At 43.6% G+C, this 24677-nt stretch overlaps 1 protein-coding gene across 2 annotated transcripts in view; it reads left to right on the top strand.

The window, feature by feature from the left end:
• Positions 1–24677, top strand: part of PRMT7 (protein arginine methyltransferase 7) — a gene marked incomplete at its 5' end in the record, with an annotated part of 45249 nt that overhangs the window by 7002 nt on the left and 13570 nt on the right. For both annotated transcript variants that reach the window (XM_084757337.1, XM_084757336.1), the window contains 5 exons: positions 1967–2116; positions 9517–9625; positions 18057–18169; positions 23491–23732; positions 23917–24097. In XM_084757337.1, coding sequence (XP_084613463.1) covers positions 1967–2116; positions 9517–9625; positions 18057–18169; positions 23491–23732; positions 23917–24097 — 795 coding nt within the window. The remainder of the gene's footprint in view (positions 1–1966; positions 2117–9516; positions 9626–18056; positions 18170–23490; positions 23733–23916; positions 24098–24677) is intronic.

The raw sequence follows: 24677 nt of genomic DNA, 5'->3' as shown, positions 1-24677 counted from the left end.
TCGAGTTGGCCATGAACTCACTACATAGCCTAGCTGACTAATACTCATGTTGGTCCTTAGCTTCTTAAGGATCTGCTAATTTTATTAAATATCTGAGTGTGTTTGCTAAGCTAACTAGGAAAAGGCAGTCCTGGTTTTTGATAGACAGATAACAATATTCTCATATTATTGATGAGTATTGTGTTGATCAGATTTTCTGATTTTATGTGAGCCATATAGAAAGGGTCTTTCTTACTTCAGAGGGAAGTTGGCCAAATGACATTCCATCCAGTCAGTCAAGCCAAGAAGATAAAAGATAGCTTCCCCTTTTCTGTGAGCCTGAAATCTGTCATCCAGTTCTACTGATGTCAGCCCACGTGACAGCCCAAGGGTCAGTCTGACTGAGAGCTGCCATGTGGATACTAGCCATTAAGTCAGGTCTTCACAAAAGTAGTAAGTGCTCTGCACTGGTGAGCCATTGTTCTAGACCTAGTAAGTGTATGCTTGACATTTTAAGAAGTTGTTGCAACTTTTTTAGGGTGGATGTGTAATTTTGTTTGTTTGTTTTGGAGTTTTTTTGTTTTGTTATTTTGGTTTTTCGAGACAGGGTCTCTCTGTGTAGCCTTGGCTGTCATGGACTCACTTTGTAGACCAAGCTGGCCTCGAACTCACAGCGATCCGCCTGCCTCTGCCTCCCGAGTGCTGGGATTAAAGGCGTGCGCCACCACACCCGGCTAGATGTATAATCATATGTTCCCAGGACTGATGCGTGGGATTTCTAGTTTCTTCACATTTTTTTCAACATTTGCTATTTTAGAAACTGGTATATAGCCGGGCATGGTGGCACATGCCTTTAATCCCAGCACTCGGGAGGCAGAGGCAGGCTGATCGCTGTGAGTTCGAGGCCAGCCTGGCCTACAAAGTGAGTCCAGGATAGCCAAGGATACACAGAGAAGCCCTGTCTTGTGAAAAACCTAAAAGCAAAAACAAAACAACAACAAAAAACCAAACAAAAAAAAGAAGCTGGTATATAGCTCAGTAGTGTACTTACCTAGCATAGGTGAGGTCCTGAGTGACACCTGGCGCTGGAAAAAGAAAAGAAATCAGCATGTGGTATTTTAAACTTAGAAACAAACAACAGCAACAACAAGAACTCAACCCAAAAAACAAAAACCGTTTTTATAACTGGGTTGGCAGGATGGCTCATCAGGTAGGGCTGCTTGTCCCGAAACCTTACAGCTCAGTTCAGTCCCTAGAACCCACATGGTAGAAGGAGAGAACTGACTCCTGCAGGTGTCTTTTGATGTACATGTAGTCCTACTGTGTGCATACGCGCATCCAACCCTCACAAACAAACAAGTGTCTTCATTGGGTCTAGAGATGGCTCAGTGGCTAAAGCACTGCAGAGGATCCTGGTTTAGGAGAGTTTTCAGGGAGAACATAACAAACTTAGTCATCTGTGCAGGAAGGAAGTCCTGGTCTAGGACTGATAGAAGCGGAAGTTGGCAAGGAGGGCCTGTGAACTGGCGTTTTCACCTCTCAGATGCGTCAGTGCTTGGGTGTTGGTGCTGCTCTGAGGCTGTCTCTGCGGGGAGTGGGAGGAGGTGGGAGAGGGTGGGAGGGGGTGGGAGGGGGCTGGCTGTGGGATACTAGGGGAAGAGGCCTAGAGTCAGCCACCGCTTCTGAAAGGAGCCTGATGAGACCTGCACTCCTCCAGGAAGGACACTCTTTCTCCCTGCTCCCACCTGCCATTCACCCTCTTAATTTCCCTATTGTCGACACCTAACAGCTAAAAGGACAATGGTTTGCAGTCTCTTCAGCATTCCTAAGCAGAAAGAGCAGAGTGCGGCAGAGAGTGAGTCGCTCAATTCAGGGCAGGAGGAAAACTCAGTGGTTGTGGAGTCTGCACCTGTCTAGCTCAGCTGGCCATGCTGGGGCTGCCAGCCATAGAGCATGGGATGTGACAGCTGTTTTTCCTTTCTCTTAGAATATAAAGTATTACCAGGGCATCCAGGCAGCTGTGAGCAGGGTGAAAGGCAGAGGACAGAAGGCCTTGGTTCTCGACATCGGCACTGGTACGGGCCTCTTATCAATGATGGCAGTTACTGCAGGGGCTGACTTCTGTTACGCTGTCGAGGTAAGCCATACTGTTTGGGTATGCGTCCTATATCTTACATGGGATGGATGGCCTTTAGGTCCTTGGGTTTTCCTGGTCTGTTGACAAACACATGCCAAGCACACGACCCAAGAGACGATAGAGGCGAGTCAGACAGGGTTCCTTTCTCCAGGATCTTTTTTTTTTTTCCATCTAAAACAGTGATTCTTAGAATTGTCTGTGTTAGAATCCCTGAGAAACTTTAAAAAATAGTTATGTGGGCTGGAACCATGGCTCAGTGGTTAAGAGGACTGTCTGCTCTTGCAGAGGACCCGGGTTCGATTCCCCACACACATGGTGTGTAAACCATCTGTAACTCCAGTTCCAGGGGACACGCTCTTCAGACCACCTCAGACACCAGGCACACGTGTGATACATTGACGTATATTATGCAGGCAAAACAGTCACACACGTTAAAAAAAAAAGAAAGAAAGAAAGAAAAAGAAAAGAAAAGCTTCTGTTTTTTGCTGGAATTTCCACTAAAGTTTTTGTCAGGCATGTAGTTGAGCCTCTAGAGATTAATTTAGCATGGGTTTGATCACTAGCACTACATAAACTGGGATGTTCATGCTCCAGAAGTAGAATTGGGGAAATCGAGGTTCAGGGTTGTCCTGGACCTCTGACAGGTCTTGCCAAATGTGAGCTACCACAGACACTGTCTTAAAATAATATCAGGTTGGTTTTTTAAAAATTAATTTTCTATTGAATTTTCCTGGAATGTGACCTGACATTGGATTTTTAAAATGTGCAACAAGCTAAATGTCTCTATTGTCCCTATAGAACTAGCTGCTTTTTATATTTTGACTTTCTTCCTTTCTTTCTTTCTTTTCTTGTTTTTTGAGACAAGATCACTCTGTGTGGTCCTGGGGTCAATATGTAGATGAGGCTAGCCTCAAACTAACAGAGATACTATTACCTCTGCCTCCCAAGTGCTAGAATAAATGGCATGTGTTATTAAGTCTATCCTTTTTTTCTTGGTTTTTTTGAGACAGGATCTCTCACTCTGTAGACCAGACTGGCCTCAAACTCTCAGAGATCTGCCTGCCTTGAACTCACTATGTAGACCAGGTTGGACTCTTAATTCATAGACATACACTTTTTCTGTCCTCCAAGAGCTAGGACTTAAATGTCTACCACCGTACCCATATATATATTTTTTAAATCATATTTTTATTTATTTATTTTGTATTGGGGGTGTTTGTGGTAGTCAGAGGACTACTTTTGGAAGTTGTTTTCTCTTTTCACCGTACAGGTCTGAGGGATTAAATTCAGGTCATTGCAGCAGGCTCTGCAGCAGGCTCCCTTGGCCACTGAGCCATCTTGCCATCCTTACCATTTCTATCTTTCTTTTTTTAAAAATTTATTTATTTATTTATTTATTATGTATACAGTATCCTGCCTGCATGTACACCTGCACACCACATCTCATTATAGATGGTTGTGAGCCACCATGTGGTTGTTGGAAATTGAACTCAGGACCTCTGGAAGAGCAGCCAGTGCTCTTAACTGCTAAGCCATCTCTCCAGCCCCACCATTTCTTTCTTTAATAAAACATTAATCATGTTATTTATATGATAATGTAAATAGTATACACTGTAACAGGAAATGTGGTAAATGAATAGCAACAGTAACTTAAATAATATAAAAATTTTACTCTCGTAAAGTCCTGAGGTCAACAGTAGAATGTGGTCTACTTAGGCTCCTTCTGGCTGCCTACCCTGTCATCCCTACAGCGTGGCCCTAATCTCAAAGTATTTGGGATGGTGTGATAGATGGATTAGTGGATAGAGATATGACTTGTCCTGAAAATCTGATAGCACAGGTTTGACCCCTGGATCTCACAGTGGAGAAGGAGAATAGAATTCCAAGGCTTGTCCTCTGACTTCCACATGCACTCTGTGGCACGTGCATACTCACCTATGCATGCACGTCGTTGCCCACACACAATAAGAAGAATAGTTATTTGTTTTTTTTGAGACAGGTTCTCTACATAGTCCTGTGATCCTGGAACTCGCTATGTAGAGCATTCTGGTCTCATACAGAGCTCCGCCTGCTTCTGCCCCCTACCTCAGTGTTGGGATTAAAGGCATGTGCCATCATACCCAGCTTATGTCAATTTCTTTAACCAAAGCTCATGGTTAAGAGCTTGTACTGTTCTTGTAGGGAGCCAGCACCCATGGCTGCTAGTTCATAACTACTAGCTCCAGGGGAATCCAACATCTTTGGCTTCTGTAGGTCCTGGCACTCACATGTACATACCCCTCACAGAGATACACATATGCACATATTTTAAAAGCATTGCCGGCACACCTGGCCTAAGTAACATATATTTAATGTGGAATAAGAGTAACCTATTTGTGGCTAGATAGATGGCTCAGAAGTTAAGAGCATTTGTTTCTACAGAGTTCAATTTTCAGCATTCACATGGTGGTTCACAGCCATTCATAATTTCAGCTCTGGGAATCTAGTGTCCCTTTTACCTCCACAGCCACTAAACACGCACATGGTGCACATATATGTAGGCAAAAAAACTCAAACATAAAATGAGTAGGCTAGACATGATGGCACACACATTCAATCCCAGCACTTGGGAGGTAGAGGCAGAAGCTGAATGATCTCTGTGAGTTCGAAGCCAGCCTGGTCTACATATGGAGGCTATCCCAAACATGAGCAAACAAATAATAACTAAAATGAGTAAAGTTAATTTAAAAAATAAGGTGTTTAGAGGCTGGAGAAATAGCTTTGTTAAAAGCTGTTGTGGACTATCTTCCAGAGAAGGCAGCTTGGATGTGGATTTAGGCTAGTAAAAAGTCTTTATTAGCCAGCCAGTGTCTACACTGACTTATTAGAAGCTCAGGGTGAGCTTGTAACGTGTCCTAGGTTTGCAGGACAGCTTGATCTTCAGCACTGACATAAATAATAAATAAATAGGAGCTAGACATGAAGGCAGGCCTCTGGCTGTGTTCCCTAAACACACATAAAATGGTATATATAGGTGGACTTGGTACTCACTTGCCGACATATAACTGGTAAAGTTAGCAGTGAGATTGCTCAGGGAGGGAAAGGAGAAGAGCTATACTTGGAAAGGTGCTTACTTTCAATGTTGAGGAAATGTGGCCAGTGAAGTCAGGTGTAGACAGACAGGAAATGAGCCTAGAGGGTAAAGTGCTGTGGAAGCCAATAGAGCAGTTTATGGAAACCTTGGAAAGGAGGTAGTTGTCAACAGCTATAGATGAGACAACATCACTGTCAGTACCCACAGTGTTGCTTGATACAGTGGGCCCTAGTGACATGTGGTTGAGGTAACTGGCTTAGTCACTGTTGCTATGAAGAGACACCATGACCAAGGCAGTCTTACAAAAGAGAGCATTTAACTGGGGCTTGCTTACAGTGTCGTCATGGCAAAGAGAATGGCAGCAAGTGCGGTGCTTGACATCTGCGTCTCATCTCAGCAAGCAGAGAGAAAGACGTCAAAGCCCACCCCGCAGTGACACACTTCCTCCAGCAAGGCCATGCCTTCTAATCCTTTCAAATGCTGCCACTCCCTGGTGACTGAGCATTCAAATATATGAGCCTATGGGAACCATTCTTAGTCAACCACGACAGTTACCAAACACTTGAATGAATTTTTTATTTCCTCCCATTTTAATCAGCCATGTGTTGATAACATGTTAGACAGTATAGGTAGTTGTAAAGGTTTGGCTGGGTAAAGATTAACAGTTTTGTTTTGTTTTGTTTAAGATAGGGTTTCTCTGTGTATCCTTGACTGCCCTGGACTCACTCTGTAGAGACCAGGCTGGCCTCGAGCTCACAGCAATCTGCCTGCCTCTGCCTCCTGAGTGCTGGGATTAAAGGCATGTGCTACCACTGCCCGGCTTGAATTCAACAGTTATTGAATTAGCAGTAGGAGGTCATTAATGACCTGTTTTGGTTTGTTTTTGTTTTTGGAGACAGTTTTCTCTGTGTAGAACTAGCCATCCTGGAACTCACTCTGTAGGCCAAGCTGGCCTTGAACTTACAGATCTGCCTGCCTCTGCCTCCTAAGTGTTAGGGTTAAAAATGTGTGCTACCATTTCCTGGTTCATTAATGACCTGTAAAAAATTTTTTTTCAAGATTTTATTTTTGATTGTATGTGTATACACAGATGAGTACAGGTGCCCATGGAGGCCAGAAGAGGGCATCAGATCATTTAATCTAGTATGTAAGCCACCCAGTATGGGTCCCCTGGAAGAGCAGTATGTCCTTTTAAGCATTGAGCCCCTAATTTTTTTTAAAGAGTTTGTTTTTATTTGTATATGTTCACACGTGAAGCCATGTTAGTGCCCTCAGACCAGAAGAGGCCATCAAATTGAATTACACTCACTTCTAAGTTGATCAATGTGGGTACTGGGAACTGAATTCTGGTTTTCTGTAAAGCAGCAAATACTCTTTAACTCCTGAGCCATCTCTCCTGCCTATATGAATTTTTTTTTTTTTTTTTTTTAGTTTTTTGAGACAGGGTCTCTCTGTGTAGCCCTGGCTGTCCTGGACCCGCTTTGTAGACCAGGCTAGCCTCGAACTCACAGCGATCCACCTGCCTCTGCCTCCCGAGTGCTGGGATTAAAGGCATGTGCCACCATGCCCGGCTATGAATCTTATTAAACTATGTTGACATAGCATCTTCCTTTGAAAGCTTATCTCTCTACTGGCTATAGGAGAGATGCTAAAGAGCATGGTCCTAACTTTCTCTTTTAAAAGCAAGCAGTTTTTTCCTAGAAAAAGGTTCTGATAAACCTCTTCTTGTATCTATAATTGTTCAAAATAATTGACAAAGAGGATTTAGTCCCTCTCAAACCAGATGGTTTCATCACTTTAAAGCAGGTCTGTTTCCATACTGCACCACTGCCCCTGTTCTGTGGGAGGGAAGAGTAGATCTTGGGAAGTCTTCATTGTTTATGTTTGGGGTGAGAACATTGTATATTTGGGTATGCCTGTTTGTGTGTAGGTGGGTACACACTCCTGTGGAGGCCAGCGGCTGACACTGGTGTCTTCCTCAGTTTCCACCTTATATACTGACATAGGGCCACTTGAACTCAGAGCTAGCCAGCCAGTCTAGCTAAGCATTCTGTCCCCTGCCTCAGGCAGCTGGTCTGGGGTCACAGAGGGACTGCTGGCATTTCCTGAACTCTGGCCTTCACACTTCTGCTGGTACCTTAGTTTCATTTGTGGCTGCTGTGATAAAATTCTTTGACAAAATCAGTTTAAGAGATAAAAGGTTTATTTGTTCAGTTTCAGGTTATGGTCTATCACTGGGGAGAAGTCAGGGTATCAGGAACTTGAAGCAGCTAGTTGATTTATATTTCCAGTTAAGAGGCAAAAGTAATGAATAATACATGCAGGTTTGTGCTCAACTGGTTCTCTCTCTCTCTCTCTCTCTCTCTCTCTCTCTCTCTCTCTCTCTTTCTCTTTCTCTTTCTCCCCTAGACTGGATTCCTCTGTGTAGCTTTGGCTGTCCTGGACTCACTTTGTAGACCAGACTGGCCTCAAACTCAAAGCAATCTGTCTGCCTCTGTCTCCCAAGGGTGGTGCTAAATATGTGTGCTGCCATGCCTGGCTGGCTTTCTCTTTGTCAGTCTTGGACCTACCTATGGTGCTGCTCAGAATTCAGGGTCAGTCTATTCATCCAATTAAGAAAGTCCCTCACAGGCCAATTGAATCCAGACATGCCCTTCTCAACTGATACTGTATTGTGCCAAGTGACAATTAAAAGTAACATCAGCTAGGTATGGTGATGCATGCCTGTAATCCCAGCACTCAGGGAGGCAGAGGTAGGCAGATCTCTCTGTGAGTTCGAAGCTATCCTGGTCTTCAAAGTGAGTCCAGCACAGCCAAGGCTACACAGAGAAACCCTGTCTCAAAAAAAAAAAAAAAAAAAAGTAACATGACACACTAGATGAGCTAGCTGTCTTTCCAGCCTCATGAGAGCTTAAGCTTCTTGCTGGGCTGAGGAGAGAGGCTGTGAGTATCAAAGCTGGAAGGTTTATGGAAGGGGCTGAGTGATAAGTCAAAGGCAGCAGAAAGAGAGGATGACACTGAGTTTGTGGTAATTTCAGAGGCTCAGACAAAGTGATTAATTAGGACCCAGGGTTTGAGGCCAGAGAACCTGGGGGGTGGGGGGTGGGGGAGAAACTGTTTTAGCCAGGCGTGGTGGTGCATGCCTTTAATCCCAGCACTTGGGAGGCAGAGGCAGGCAGATTACTATGAGTTTGAGGCCAGCCTGGTCTACAAAGTGAGTCTAGGACTGCCAGGGCTAAACCAGAGAAACCCTGTCTGGAAAAAAAAAAAAGAAAGAAAAACTAGGTTTTAGAAATGATTGTTTCCCCCAGCTGATACATACATTCTTCACAAAAGAATATGGCTTTTCTCTGTGATATAAAAACCAAAATCATTTTCATGGTAGAAAATACAGAAATTATTTAGAAAAAAAAGGGAAAATCTCCCATTGTTTATTTTTGTTTCTACTTTGTATTTAATAAGTTTCTGTATTTTTATGGGTTAGAGCTGGGATATCCAGACTAGGTAGGTGGAAAAGTCAGGGACAGAGGGGCTAGTGAAGGGCTCTGGAGGAGCTCATGACTTCTGGAGGAAAAACTTTGCGCTTCCCTGTGGGTTGTGTTTGTGTGTTTGCTTTAGACACTAGCTCCTGCTGTGTGGCCCAGGCTGGCCTTGAACTCCTGATCCTATCCACACTTCCCAGATGCTGTGGTTACAGGCATGTGTTACCATTCCAGCCTCCAGCTGGATTTTATTTGCCTATGAATGCTGAGGAGGACCTTGTGGATTAAGAAAGGGGGTATGGCTGGGAAAGTAAAATGGTCTACGTTATGGAGGGTCCCAAGTATCAAAAGGAAATACAGTCTGTGCTTTTAGTCTGAGTCAGTTCTGAACATGAAGCTGCTCCAGCCATATTTTAACACAGTCTCCCTCAACTCTGGAAAATAAAGCACACATTCCCAAGTTTGTGAGACAGCTCTGTTCTTAGCATCTGTAGCATGGCAGTGACACCTACTGCCCTTATTGGGTAGTGCAAGATGCCTTCATTTCCACTTAGCATGAAATGGAAACTTCTAAACAGTACCTTGAAATTGAACTTATAATTAATTAATTTATGTATGTGCAGGTGGAGGCTATTGAGACAGGGTTCACTCTGAAGCTCAGGCTTGTCTATAACTCATGATAACTCCCCTGCCTTACCCTTTCGAATTCTGGGATTACAAATGTGTGTCACCACACCTGGCTGAATTTCATCCCTTTATGTTCATTTTCCTTGCTGCTATGAGTGTTTAAGAAATAAGATTTCTTTTTTAATAGTACATTGCTCATCCCCTTCTCTGACTTACAGGTTTTTAAGCCTATGGCTGATGCTGCTGTGAAGATTGTGGAGAAAAATGGCTTCAGTGATAAGATTAAAGTTATTAACAAGCATTCCACTGAGATGACAGTTGGACCAGGTGAGCACTATACCGCCTGCGTAGAAAGCAGAGCTAACGGAGCATCATGGCAGTCTGTCACACACAGGCAAGAAACCCTTCGCTTTAAGCATGCTGGGATGCTTGAGTAGCCAAACTTTTGTGACACCTGAGGTAGTAAGGAAAGTATGCAGTCAGGAGCCGGAAACTCAGGAGTCCCACATGCTCTTTGAAACCCAGAGAGCACAGTGCAGTGTTTGGGGAAGGGAAGGCCAAGCTGTGTTTTATTATGGCTGTCACCATGCCTTAAGATGCAGTATTTTAGGATTGAAGCATCGATTTAAAGTCACCATTTAAGTCATTTGCCATTATCATCAGGATCTAAAGCAGTCTGGGCTGGCCTTGAACTCACTGTAGCTGAAGCCTTGATCCTCCTGAGTATTGGAATTACAGGCATGCGTATCACTACAACTTTTTTGGGGGGCCTTTTTTGTTTGGTTGGTTTGTTGGTTGTTTTTTCCTCTCATTTAAGAAAGTTACTTTGGGCATGGAGATGTAGCCACCGGCATCGTGGCTTGGGTGTATAAGGTCCTGGGTTTGATCCCCAAGACAATAAAGTAAAAGTAATTTAAGCTAGGTATGGATAATCCTAAGCATTTGGGAAACTAAGGCAGGAGGAAGATCCTGGGTTTCAAGTGAGACTTTTTCTAACAACAGCCCAAATACAGGGCTGGAGAGATGGGTCAAAGTTTAAGAGCACTGCTGCTCTTTTAGAGGACTTAGGTTCAGTTCCCAGTACCACATGGCAGGTCTAATCATCTGTAACTCTGGTTCCAGCGCATCGCCCGCCTTCAGGGGTCACAAAGGATATGCATGGTACACAGATACACACCTGTCTACATGCAGGCAAGAGACTCACATATAAAGGGAATAAATGTAAACCTAATTTTAAAAAATCTGTGTGTGTGTGTGTGTGTGTGTGTTCAGTTTGGTTTTTTGAAACAAGGTTTCTCTGTGTAACAAGCACTGTCTGTCCTGGACCAGAGCAGGCTGGCCTTGAACTCACAGAGATCCTCCTGCCTCTGCCTTCCAAGTGCTGGGATTACAGGCATACGCTACCATACCTGACCTTTTTTTTTGTTGTTTTTTTGAGACGGGGTTTCTCTGTGTAGCCCTGGCTGTCTTGGACTTGCTTTGTAGATCAACTGTGTGCCCAAATGTTTTTTGTTTGTTTGTTTGTTTTTTGTTTTTTGAGACAGGGTCTCTGTGTTAGCCTTGGCTGTCCTGTACTCACTTTGTAGATCAGGCTGGTCTCGAACTCCTCGATCCGGAACTCTCGATCCGCCTACCTCTGCCTCCCAAGTACTGGGATTAAAGGCGTGCGCCACCACGCCCGGCTCCCAAATGTATTTCTATGCACCATACAAGTACAATGCCTGAAGAGGTCAGAAAAGAGTGCAATATCCCTTAAAGACAGTTATTAGTCACTATGTGGATGCTTGGAGTTGAACCTGAGCCCTCTGGTAAACAGAACTGTTGACTCATCTCTCTAGCCCCTACGCCCTAGTTTTCTTCCTTCCCTCCTTCCTTTCTTTTTTTTTTTTTTTTTTGTTTTTTGGGTTTTTTTTTTTTTTGAGACAGGATCTCTGTGTGTAGCCTTGGCTGTCATGGACTCCTAAACCAGGTTGGCCTCAAACTCACACCGATCCTCCTGCCTCTGCCTCCCAAGTGCTGGGATTAAAGGGGTGTGCAACCACACCTGGCAAGATTTATTTATTTTCTATCTTCATGTACACTTGCATACCAGAAGAGGGCATCAGATCACTTGATAGATGGTTGTGAGCCACCATGTGGTTGCTGGGAATTGAACTCAGGACCTGAGGAAGAGCAGACAGTGCTCTTACCAGCTGAGCCATCTCTCCAGCCCCTCTTTCTCTCTCTCTCTCTCTCTCTCTCTCTCTCTCTCTCTCTCTCTCTTTTTCTTTTGAATCAGAGTCTCTCTATGTAGCTCTGGCTGTCTTAGAACTTGCTATGCCCAGGCTGGCCTCAAACTCATAGATATCTGCTTGCTTTTACCTCTCTTGTCCTGGGCTTAAAGACATGCGCCACAACGCACAACCCAGTTTTCTTTTTCTTTTCTTTTCTTTTCTTTCTTTCTTTCTTCTTTTAATTTATTTTATTTAATTAATTAATTTTTTTAATGGTGTTTTGAGACAGTTGTTTTCTGTGTAATAGCCCTGGCTGTCCTGGAGCTCGCTCTGTAGACCAGGCTGGCCTCGAACTCAGAGATTTGCCTGCCTCTGCCTCCTAAGTGCTGGGATTAAAGGTGTGTGCAACCCAGTTTTCTTAACATGTAAGTTAATGAAGGTATTAGAACTTTATCTTGGTTTTGTTTCTGGTTTTAGGTTTTTTGAGACAGTTTTTCTGTGTAGCTTTGGCTGTCTTGGACCCACTTTGTAGACCAGACTGGCCTCGAACTCACAGTGATCCACTTGCCTCTGCCTCCCAAGTGCTAGGATTAAAGGCATGCGCCACCACGCCTGGCTAGAACTTTATCTTCAGCTCAGAAAATTTTATAATTTTAGCAGACAATATTACCTGGTACATTTATACCTCCTCTCCCTCTGTCCCCCTCCATACCCCCTAACCCCCCCAACCCTGCCCCCCCACCCCCTATCAAAAGGATGTTCTAAAAATATTAGTAATTGACTTTGGAAAAGTGTCAAATAAATAATGACATCTAGAAAAAGAAATCAATATATTCAAAATGGAACTTGTTATTTTATTGCTCCACACATAGGTATCTAATCATTACCCAAGACTGGAAGCAGGCAGTAGTCTTTGATGTGCTCTTTGTACTGAAACACCATTCATTTTACTACCTGAATATGTTTCCCACTTCCCACCTCTCACCTCCACTACGCATTTGTAGGTCAGGTTCTAAGGTCTCACACAGGATTTCTAGAACAGTAAACCATCCTTCAGAATGACCTGTCATGCTCCCTTTCTACTCAGAATTGTTTGAGGCCCCCAGTTGGCGAGTCTTCCCTTATGAAGATTATCACCCCACCCACCAACCCCCCTCCCAAACAGTCCTTAGTTGCCTATAGTTCTTTGTGTAGGTTTAAGGCCTGAGAGCACCCCCTCTTTTTTAGCATGTCTACTTCTGGGTCTTTCTTTTCAGCATTCTTGATGGTTGAAAACAGCTTAATGCTTTTGAGGTTTACTTACATTGTTCTGTGTGCCATTGTATATGTGTACCATAACTAATTACATTTCTTATTGCTGCTACTGCTTTTTTCCCCCTCCAATATATTTGTTACTTTCCTATTGCTGTTATGAAACACCATGACCAAGGTAGCTTTAGAAGGAAGGGGGTTTTTGGGCTTACAGTTCCTGAAGGATACGTCGTCACCATCATCATGAGTTAGCTTGGCAGTAGTCAGGCTTGGTGCCTGGAACAGCACACTTGAGAGTTTACATTTTGTTTTGTTTTGTTTTGTTTTTTTTTTTGGTTTTTCGAGACAGGTTTTCTCTGTGTAGCCTTGGCCATCCTGGACTCACTTTGTAGACCAGGCTGGCCTCAAACTCACAGCGATCCGCCTGCCTCTGCCTCCCGAGTGCTGGGATTAAAGGCCTGTGCCATGCCATCACACCGGCCTGAGAGTTTACATTTTGAACAGCAAGCAGGAAGCCGACTGAGAATGGCACATGGCTTTGAAATCTCAAAGACCACCCCCAGTGAGGTGATTCTTCCAGCAAGGCCACGCCTCCTACATCTACCCAAGCGTCTCTAGGAGACACGCTTACTCAAACCACCACACTCTAAACCAGCCTGCCTCCTGCCTGCCTGCCTTTTGAAACGTCTTGCTTTGTAACCCAGGCTGGCTCCAATTTTGAGATCCTCCTGCATCCCATGTTGACCCACTATGTCCCTTTGATGGTTTAAATAAGAGTGGCCCCCATAAGCGCTTATATTTAAATGCATAGTCAACGGGGTGCGGTGCTATCAAAAAAGGATTAGAAAGATTAGGAGATGTGCCCTTATTTCAGGAAGTGTGGGGTTGGACTTCGATGTTCCGAAAGCCCATGCCAGGCCTAGGTTCACTGTCTTGCTTGCTGATCATTATGTAGCTCTCAGCTACTTCTTCAGCACATGCTCCCTGCCATGATGATAATGGACTAAGTCTCCGAAAGTGTAAGCACGCCCCCAATTAAATGCTTTCTTTTATAAGAGTTGCCTTGGTCATGGTGTCTCTTCACAGCATTCCAACAATAACGAAGACAGCCCCAGATGACACTTTAACAATTTTCAAGCCTCTCCTCTTTCTAAGACCATTTTACTGTGTAGCCCTGGTTGGCCGGGAACTCACAGATATCCACCTGCCTCTGCCTCCCAAGTGCTGGGATGTAGCCTGGTCTTTGCTGCTTTATAATCTCTTCTTCTTCCTGTCCTTTGTCCCCCTGGTTTCACCTCTTATCACTAGCTAGGAGACAGACAGAGACAGAGAGAAACAGAATTCATTCCTTTTTTCTTTTCTTTCTTTCTTTCTTTTTTTTTTTTTTTTTTTTTGGTTTTTCAAGACAGAGTTTCTCTGTGTAGCTTTGACTGTCCTGGACTCACCTTGTAGACCAGGCTGGCCTCACAGCAATCTGGCTGCCTCAGCCTCCTGAGTGCTAGTATTAAAGGCGTGTGCCACCACGCCCAGCTGAGACGGAATTCTTGAATCTATTTTCTTTTGTTTCTTTTTTGAGTACAACTACTAGCAAACCACAGCCAACCCCACTAACAGCCGGCCTCCCTAAGTGACCAACAGCAGCCCCGACCCAACCACCCTGGCCTCTCAGGGCTCTAGCATTTATATAACTTTTTAAAAGCTCCCAGAATTCCAAATGTCACACAGAAGCTATCTGCAGCAGGCAAAATCATTCCTCTGCTAAAGCAAAAAACAAACTTGCATTGTAAGTCATTTCAACTCAAATAATTTCATAGTCAGCTGCTATGAACAGTCTGAAGCAGCCCCAAAGCCCCGCACCTGGCATTAAAATGAAAACGTATTCTTATAATATTTGTGTTTTTTAGAGAAGCTAAAAGTCCAGAATTGTCTCTGCACTGGGATTAAAGGTGTGTACCACTATGCCTGGCTTCTAGTCTCCCATCTTTTTTTTTTGTTTGTTTCTTTGAGACAGGGTTTCTCTGTGTATTCCTGACAGTCCATCTTAAGAAGTGGCTTGCTCAGGTGGTGGCGCACGCCTTTAATCCCAGCACTCGGGAGGCAGAGGCAGGTGGATCACTGTGAGTTCGAGGCCAGCCTGGTCTACAAAGTGAGTCCAGGACAGCCAAGGCTACACAGAAAAACCCTATCTCAAAAAACAAACAAACAAACAAACAAAAAAAGAGGTGACTTGCTGAGGTTGTTTTGTTTTGTTGAGACAGAATCTTGCTATATAGCTTAGGCTATCTTCAAACACACAGGCCTCTTGTTTCTGCCTCCTAGGTGATGGGACTACAGGTATGCACGGCTTTCTCCTGCCGCAAGTGGCTTCCTCATTGCTAGTTAGCCTTCCTCTGTTTCCCTCTTTGGCTGCCAGTGTTGGCACTTCTCATTCCGTTGCTCCTGAACCTCTTACCACTGCCCAGTTCTGCCTCCTGATGTTGGTTCTCTTTTTTTGTTTCTGTTTATTGGGAGTGGATCTGCTCTGTAGTGTGGTAGTCGCTATGTATGGCCTACTGAATGTTAGGATTAAGCTATTTATTACTTTATTACTTTTCTTCTAATTCCAAATGCGAGTTTCCCAAGGGTCTGTTCTAAGGCCTTAAAATTAGCATCTAAAATTTGGAGCCTGTTCCTCAGAGATGGATTAACCCGTGTATACTGTGATAACAGCTGTTCAACCCTCCATTCATGACACTCATGTGATGAATTAGGATACACCTGCTGTCACTGCCCATTTTTCAGGCTCCTCTATACCACCCCCGCATAAATTCACACTCACTTGATAAATGCCAGGCTCTAAGAGGTACTTATTAAAATTCAGTGGGTCATAAAGCTTTGTTTTTATTTTAATGAAACAAACTTGGATTGTAAATCATTTTAAGTCACATAATCACCTTAAAATTTAGGAGGTAGAATTGGCAAGGTCTGATGATGATTGAAAAGGGAGACTCAAGAATTAAGCTGGTGTTTGCTGACTCTTAGGGCGTTGTGCTGCATTGGGTGTGGTGGTGAATAGGGCAGTGCTAGGCCTAGCAAATGATGCCTCTGTTTGACAGTGCGACAGGTGCTGCTCCAAGGCAGAGGTGAGCAAATGTAGGAGTGGGATGGGGTCGAGTTGGGACCATACGTTCCAGCTGGAATTTAGCATAGTAGAGAGAATGGGTACAGTGTTGTTGTGGTTGTTGTTTGAGACAGGGTTTCTCTGTGTAGCCTTGGCTGTCCTGGACTCGCTTTGTAGACCAGGCTGGCCTCAAACTCACAGTGATTAGCCTGCCTCTGCCTCCCGAGTGTGGGGATTAAAGGTGTGTGCTACCACCGCCCAGCTGGATACAGTTTTTAAGCCAAGAGATGGCATTTGATCCTATCTTTGCACTTTACTTGATAGATATGTTTGGGGTTTTTGTTTGTTTGTTTGTTTTTTTGAGATAGGGTTTCTCTGTGTAGCTTTGACTGTCCTGGACTCACTTTGTAGACCAGGCTGGCCTCGAACTCACAGTGATCCACCTGCCTCTGCCTCCCGAGTGCTGGGATTAAAGGCGTGCGCCACCACCGCCTGGCTTACTTGATAGATGTATAAGTAAAATGGGCCTATGGGGTCATGTGTGTACCAGAGGAAAGGTGATTTCTAGCCTTTCTTCTGCCCCCTTGTTTTACAGTTGAGGCGACTAACTTGATGGTTAGAACTCCAGCCTCTAGGCCGGGTCTGTAGGACTCCAGGCTCAATCTTTTACTGCGCTCATCCCCTCCAAGCCATGCCAGTGCTCCTCTTTGTCAGGGCCAGCTGCAACATTTGTCCTCTGGATGGAGAATATGAGTGGTCTTTGTCAAATATGATTCATGAGCCATCAGAAATGTTTACAGTTCATTCCCCAGGAGAAACAGCTCTTTCCAAAGTATTGCCTCATTAAAAATTAAAATTGCAGCAATAACATATTTTAGACATTTGGAAAACAGTTGACAAAAGAACTCCTTAAAACACCATTTTCCTGGGGCTGGAGAGATGGCTCAGGTTCAAACAGCCCTGGCTGCTCTTCCACAGGTCCTGAGTTCAAGTCCCAGCAGCCACATGGGGGCTCACAGCCATCTAGAATGAGATCCCGTGCTCTCTTCTGGCTTGCAGGTGTACATGCAGGCAGAATACTGTATAAAAATAAATAAACAAATGATTTAAATAAAACATAAAACAACATTTTCCTGAACAGCTGGTATTTGGGAGATTACTTGGTAGCAAGACATCAACTTAATTAAGAGCATTTGGCAGAAAGAATCTGGGGTTCTAAGTCATAGGTCTAAGTTTTTGTGGCTGAGCTTACAATAATTGCAGAGTTAAAGATCAGCCTTCTCTTGTTTTGATTTTTCTGTCTTTTTTTGTTTTATTCTTTTCTGTCCTTTCTGTAGCCTTGAAGTACCACCATTCATCCAGTTTTTGTTTTTCAATTTTACTAGTAAGGATGAAAAAATTTTTATCTGACCAATTTCTGAAACTGTATATTTCTTCCTATTTTCATTATTGTTTAGTTTTCATTTTAGACATTTATAGACTTTTTGTTCTCTAAGGTATTTCTTTCCCATTTTTTTCCTTTTTCTTTCTTTTTCTTTTTTGGTTTTGTTTTGTTTTTTTAAAGACAGGGTTTTTCTGTGTAGCCACCACCTCCTGCTATTTTCTCCATTATTAAACACACAGGAGAGTTGAAAGAGAAGTGCAAGCAGGCTGGTGGTGGACACACCTTTAATCCCAGCACTCATGATCTCTGAGTTTGAGGCCAGCCTGGTCTACAGAGTGAGTTCCAAGAAAGCCAAGGTTGCTCAGAGAAACCCTGTCTGGAAAAAACAAAAACAAAAAAACCAACCAAACAAAAGTAAGCCAGAAAGAGCAGTGCGGAGAGGCCGTTTCCTGACTGGCTGTTACCATGTCAGCCTTTTTTTTTTTAACCACTGGAAAGTGAGTTGCAGGCATATTTCCAGATATTTCAACATGTGTATCTGCTCTCACTGTCATGACTTTTTTTTTATTTTAAGTTATGTGCATTTGCCAGGTGGTGGTGGCGCACGCCATTAATCCCAGCACTCAGGAGGCAGAGGCAGGTGGATCGATGTGAGTTCAAGGCCAGCCTGGTCTATAAGTGATTCCAGGTCAGCCAAGGCTACACAGAGAAACCCTGTCTCAAACAAACAAACAAACAAACAAACAAAACCCAACTATGTGCATTGTGCAAGCCTGTTGCATATTTCTGACTCTATTCACTTGCTTTCAGATGGTGACTTGCCATGTCGTGCTAACATCCTGGTTACGGAGCTGTTTGACACAGAACTGATTGGGGAGGGAGCACTACCCTCTTATGAGCATGCACACAGGCATCTTGTGCAGGTAGTAGTTCCGAGCCTTCCTCGAGAGCGTTGGAATTGTAGGTGTCATACACAGTTGCTGCTATACCATGCTCAGCACAGCCCTTCAGAAGGCACACACCTGGGGCCTCCCTGCACTTCCCGGCAGGCATCTAGCTCAGGTGGGGTAGGGCTGAGTAGGAGAAACTTCTGCTTATAACTCCCAGCTGTGAAAACTCCCCTTCGCTGCTGGGTTTCCAGGGCCTGGTGATGGATGCAGAATGAAAGGATGAGTGAGGTGGGAGGACCACTGGACAGGGAGGTGGAACCCCAGCCAAATAGGTGGGGACACCCGGCAGGTGTCCTGTTGGCTTTGTCAGCCGGGATCAGATTTCAGAGAGTCTAATGCCAGGTGGCTCATTGTCAGCATATTTAAAACACAGTACAACTTGGGGAAAAGTGGTGTTTTTTTTCCCCAACAATCATTCCCGTTCCTAGTTCCCAGGTGCACAGTAAAGCTGAAGGTGTGAGTGTGTAGAGACGCCCTTGGGAAGGAATGTGACCATGAGGGTGGGCTCTGTAGCTAAAAGGCCTAGAATCTGGTATAGAGGTCCGCAGGCTATAAAATACATGTGACATCTCCCCTAAGAATAGGTTCCATTGGCAGGGCAGTGGTGGTGCACGCCTTTGATCCCAGCACTCAGGAGGCAGAGGCAGGCGGATCGCTGTGAGTTCAAGGCCAGCCTGGTCTACAAAGTGAGTCCAGGATAGCCAGGGCTACACAGAGAAACCCTGTCTTGAAAAAAAAAAAAAAAAAAAAGAATGGGCTCTATTAAAGAGAAAGGTCTAGAGAAGGAGCATTGGGATAGACAGCTGTGAAGCCCCTTAGGTAAGCTTCACATTCACACTGTCTACTCCATATGCACTGGCAGCTTAGGAGAAAATATTATCTATCCTGTTTTGATGAGTTCAGAGTTTTGTTCTTAAATCATTTTCTATTCTTATTTGCATTATCAATCTAAAAACATCTTAGACGTAAAACATCTTAAATCCTAACCAACTAAGCTTAATTGTAAGACTATAACTCTTTAGTCTTTAACCCCATCAGAGATTTGATAAGGAAATAAATATTACCTAGGTATATGGGAAGTGCAGGCAAACAGCTCCCAATCCTAAGAATTGACAGACAGCTGGCTGCCTGAACAGTAACCCAAATTCCTTTATAAGGTTGGAGCATCAATCTTTAGCCTTTTTTTTTTTAAAGATTTATTTATTATGCATACAGTGCTCCACCTGCTTGTACCCTTGCAGGCCAGAAGAGGGCACTATATCTCATTATAGATGGTTGTGAGCCACCATGTGCTTGCTGGGAATTGAACTCAGGACCTCTGGAAGAGCAGTCAGTGCTCTTAACCGCTGAGCCGTCTCTGCAGCCCCAGTCGTCAGCCTTTTGGCCCAGAATGTCTGACAGACATGTTTGTGAAGCAGAACTATTAAGGACTTGCCTACCTTGTCGTGGCAGAGCTTGGCAGTCAGCTTCCCTGCATCTGAGTTTGCCCATTTTAGGCAGCATCCTGTCTTCCCCCAGCCCCCTAGGCAGCACCTTATATTAGAAGCCACCTCCTAATGGAGATTCAATGTCCATCATCTTTGAGATAGGCTGGTGTGTTGCCAGGAGCTGACATGTCTTAAGTCAAAAAGCCTTAAATTAATAAAACATCCTTAAATGCCATATTCTGTAGGTATCTGAGGTTTTTGAAGACTTTTAATCTATCTACCTATATTACATAATCGTACCTGTCTATAGTGAATCTGTATAGGCAAATGTTTGTTGTTAGCCATTTACTATCTGTTCAACCTAGGATGTATATCTCTGCAATAAACTAGACTAGTATCACATGACTGTGAGTTTAGTTGACTATTAACTTGCATTGCTTAATCCTAACATTACTAGCAGTTAATCCTAAACAGTAATAGCAGCATTTAGAAGGACTGGAAGTAAGCCTTGTATTTATAAAGGTCCAATAACTTATACAAGAGTTGAAGCACATATACATTATGTGTATCAGAAATAACCTTAATTCTGAATCAGTATACAAAATCTATACCAATGTAAGATTATTGGCTTATAAAATACTCTTTAGTTTAAGAGTAGATTCCATAGTCTACTCTTTTTGTTATTTTTCCTATATTTCCCCCTTTTTCTTCTCAACCCCTTTCCTCTTAACTAAGAAAGAAAGGAGGATAGTGAAAAGAAAAGGAAAGAAATCCCTGAGTTTAAGTTTCTATACCTTGATTTTTTTTCCTGCTGAAGACCATTTAATAACTTGTAACCAACGTCCCTAAGTGACAGCATCCATAACCCTTCAAAACACCTAAACCATCCACTCTTTCTTTTGGGAAGTGAGGTATTGTTGTCTTAAAGTCTCTCCTTGTTGATTTGGGGCATAGGATTCCTTTTTGGGGGCCCAAAGGAAATTTGGAAAAAATGGTTAAGGAATCTAGCAGTAACATTTGTTGTTTAATCTCTAAATGCTGTGAAAATGTAAATTTCTTTGAAGTCCAGGCTGGAACAGTTTGTGATGCTGGATTAAGTAGGATGTTAGCGTCTCAGCGTCCTCCAGGGTGAATCCTGTTAGGTCATTTCCACTTCATTGGCATTTGGCCATTTGTTCTGTAAACACATAAACGTTTAAAGGTAACATACAATTCTGTAATAACGATGCGTGGAATATGCAGTGTGTACAGGTCAGTTAGAGATGAACTTTTGTTCTTTGGGTATATGAAAGACATCTTTCTTATAAGCTAGTTTGGATTGTAACCAGAACTGCAATATACATCTCCATCCATGCCACATGACAGGATGACACGATGAGTCCTGAGGACTTTTACAGCCATAGACTTACTGGCCATGCAGGCTGAAGTTCTGGCTGGAGACACATACTGTCCTCGTCAGTTTCAGAGTTATGTCATATACAGGAGCCAGCAGCTGCATCACTGTCTCTTGTTTTCTCTCTTGATTTCTTTCTTCCTGTCTGCAGCCAAGGTCTTCAGGAGATCTCCCTCTGTCATATCTGATTTTTATTACTTTAGATGGAATCCAAAGCCTTTTCTTTCTTGTTGACATAAACTAAAGCATCTCTCTCCTTTGTCCTGCAGTTTGAAGTCATTATAAGTATAAACTGATTTAATTTAGCAGTCCCTTTTTTTTTTATCTAGATCTGCTCCATTTTGGTTTCTCTCAAAGAAAATGTATAGTATTATCATTTCCACTGAACAGATAACCATTTTCATGATGATAATCAAAACAAGACTGTATGGGGCCCAAATATCCTCCTCTAAAGTGCTACTTTATTATTTTTTATTAAGATAGGGTTGTTTTGTGTAGCCCTGACTCTGCCTCTGTTTCCTGAGTGTTAGGATCAAAGATATAAGTTTATTTATTTTTTTCTTTTTCTTTTTCCCTCAGAGATTTACTTTCTATGTAGATTTATTTATCTTTCCTTCCCCCCCTATCTTTTAACATCCTTCCCTGTACCTGCTTTATTTAAGCTCCTTCCTATTTTAGTGCTTAAGCGCATTTTTAAGCATACTGTATTTGTTTAGAGGTTTGGGTTTTAGTTCTGTATATTGTGCCAGGCTGAACTGTCATTACTCCTCCTGTGAGACTGGCTCGCTGTTCAGAGTAATGTGATACCCGTCTTCACACTGTGGGAGCCCCTAGGTTATTTTGCTGTCCCAGCTCTCAACAGCCATGGACTGCCATCCGGCGGCTCCTGCCAGCTGACAATCCCAATGTCATGCCCTTGCTTGTGTCCCCATGTGTCCTGCCATGCTTGGCTGGGCTGGAGCTTCTGGCGTCTGCCCACTCTAGGAAGGTAGTGGGCCCCAGGCAGGAGCTCTGCAGCTTGTATGCTCCTCTCTCAGCAGGGGTACTCAGGGCCTCTATGATCCGGCCACTTTCCCCAAGCTCTGTGTTTACCTTACCGGATGTTTGACCTCTTCTGTGGCCTGCCACAGCTCTGTGACAGACAGTATCACGGCTTATTACAGTTTTTATGTTAAAGAGAGAGTACATCTTTCACCTGGAAGATCTGTAATATAACTTGGGTTTTAAGTAAGTTCTTGTCCCAAATTGGGTGCCAATTGTAGAATGATTATTAATGTGGATATAAATTCATAAAATTAGTATGGCAGCAGTTTTTCTCTAGCCAGCTATCTACCCAAGTAACGACACATGGAGACTGTGATTTATTTAATTAGCCTTGAGCACAATACTGAGCAATCGTTACTCCTTCCTAAACCTCCAAGCTAGTTTAGCTTCCTTCCAGCCAAAATCCCCATCATACCTGCAGTTTTAATCCTCTGGTGGATCTGGCTCACTTCTCTTGTTTCTTGGACCTCTCCTTGTGACGTAATCTCCTACTTCTCTCTCTCTCTCACCCTCGATGGACCTGGATATCCTACCCTATTCTGTCTATCACTCAGCATTGGCTGGTCAGCATTTTCTTAGCAAAGTAGAGAACAAATGGTGAGCATGTTTACACAAATTTGAGACAGGAGATACTTAGAATAAACATAAAAAAGCCATGTCTGGATTGAAACCAGATAGTAGGATAGAGAGACCAGCATTTGCCTAGTACAAAGGTAAACTATACATAGTGCACAGTAACAGTATGTATGCCCTGGTGTGCTGAGGAGGGCTGCATTAAAGGGTCACTTTGAATCTGAAGCTAGAAGAGCTGCTTGTCCAGAAAAACTCTTCCAGGTCTGTATGGTAGTTGATAAATAGTTTTTGGGGGGTGTTTTTCTTTTTCTTTTTCTTTTGTTTTGTTTTGTTTTGGGTTTTTTTTTTTTTTTTTGAGATAGCCTTGGCTGTCCTGGACTCTCTTTGTAGACCAGGCTGTGTTTTGTTTGTTTTGTTTTGTTTTAACTATTTATTAGTTCTAGGTAACTAGGAACTCTTTTTGAGACAGGGCTTCTCTGTAGCTTTGGCTGTCCTGGGCTCACTTTGTAGACCAGGCTGGTCTCAAACTCCTGAGTGCTGGGATTAAAGGTGTGTGCCACCACACTTGGCTAGGAACTCCTCTTAAGCCATTTTAGCACTCAAGGCTGAGTCAGGAAGATTGTAAGAGGTTAGCCTAGACGACATAAGAAGGCCTTGTCTTTAAAAATAATAACCATTTTAGGCATGATGTACTTTCTTTTCTTTCAGACATAGGGCAGAAAACAGTTCACTTTCCCGATGGGGAATATGGTAGTTACTAAGTCAGTCAAGTATTAAAGCCTTTAACGGTGTCAGTCACTTGTGATGAGGCACTGGCTTACCGCTGCTGATGTTGCTTTGTTGTGATGTAAACTTAGGAAGACTGTGAAGCAGTGCCTCACAGGGCAACTGTCTATGCCCAGCTGGTGGAGTCCAGAAGGATGTGGTCGTGGAACAAGCTGTTTCCTGTTCGTGTTCAGACTAGTCTCGGAGAACAGGTCATCATCCCTCCCTCAGAATTGGAGAGGTGCCCTGGTGCGCCTTCAGTCTATGACATTCAGCTGAATCAGGTGTCACCTGCTGACTTCACTGTCCTCAGTGATGTGTTACCAATGTTCAGGTACCGTGGAACCTCCCTGGGTGGCAGTGCTTTGGACATTTGATCGGATGTCTTCCTTTTATGGAGTAGAAACCTAGCTGAGTCCTTTCCACATCAGTACTGTTGTTGGGCAGGTCCCTGTGGAAGCTTAACAGAGCAGCATGTGCGTTGAATTATGCTCCAGTTCCCGAATATTCTTCCACAGCGTAGACTTCAGCAAGCAAGTCAGTAGCTCGGCGGCCTGCCACAGCAGGCAGTTTGTACCTCTGGCGTCTGGCCAAGCGCAGGTGGTTCTCTCCTGGTGGGACATTGAGATGGACCCTGAGGGGACGATCAAGTGCACAATGGCACCCTTTTGGGCACATGCAGACCCACAGGAGCTTCAGGTAAGAGGCAGCCACTGAGTGAGCACTGTTGTTTTAAAAGACAATCCCAGTTGTTCTATTTTACCAATAAAGACTCAGTAGCTGATGCTGCGGAGAAAACTTGCTAGCTCAGAGAGGCAGAGAAACACCCAGCTGACCTTCCTACTCAGATCATGTCCAGATGGAAAAGGCCGAAAAGGCTTGCTAGCTCAAAGCTCAAAAAGCCCCTAAAAGCCAAAGGCCAAGGAGCTGAAGAGCTGAAGAGCTAAAGCTAAAAGTCCCTTCTACTTTTACACACTGTCTTAAATGCCCCTCAACTCAAAGTCCCTCCTACTCTTTAGTCCCTGTCAGCTGGTTTCTTGCTCTGCCTCTTGACCTAGAGTTAACTTTATTAAGTCCTGTGTACAGAAAGCTCTTGGATTAAAGGTATGTGCTAGGATTGGCTGAACCAAGCCGTAATCACCTGTTTACAATAAACAAAGTTCTTGGATTAAAGGTGTGTGTTATGGCTCAGCCACAAGAAACAGGGATTTACAATTTACAGTTCACAATCTCAGGGATCACAATGGGATCATCAAATATCTTATGACAGAGCACATTT

The sequence above is a fragment of the Acomys minous genome (assembly GCF_964271855.1).
Source record: "Acomys minous genome assembly, chromosome: 14".
NCBI classification, from domain to species: domain Eukaryota; kingdom Metazoa; phylum Chordata; class Mammalia; order Rodentia; family Muridae; genus Acomys; species Acomys minous.
Note: the sequence above shows the minus strand (reverse complement) of the source record. Positions and strands in the feature narration are given on the sequence as shown.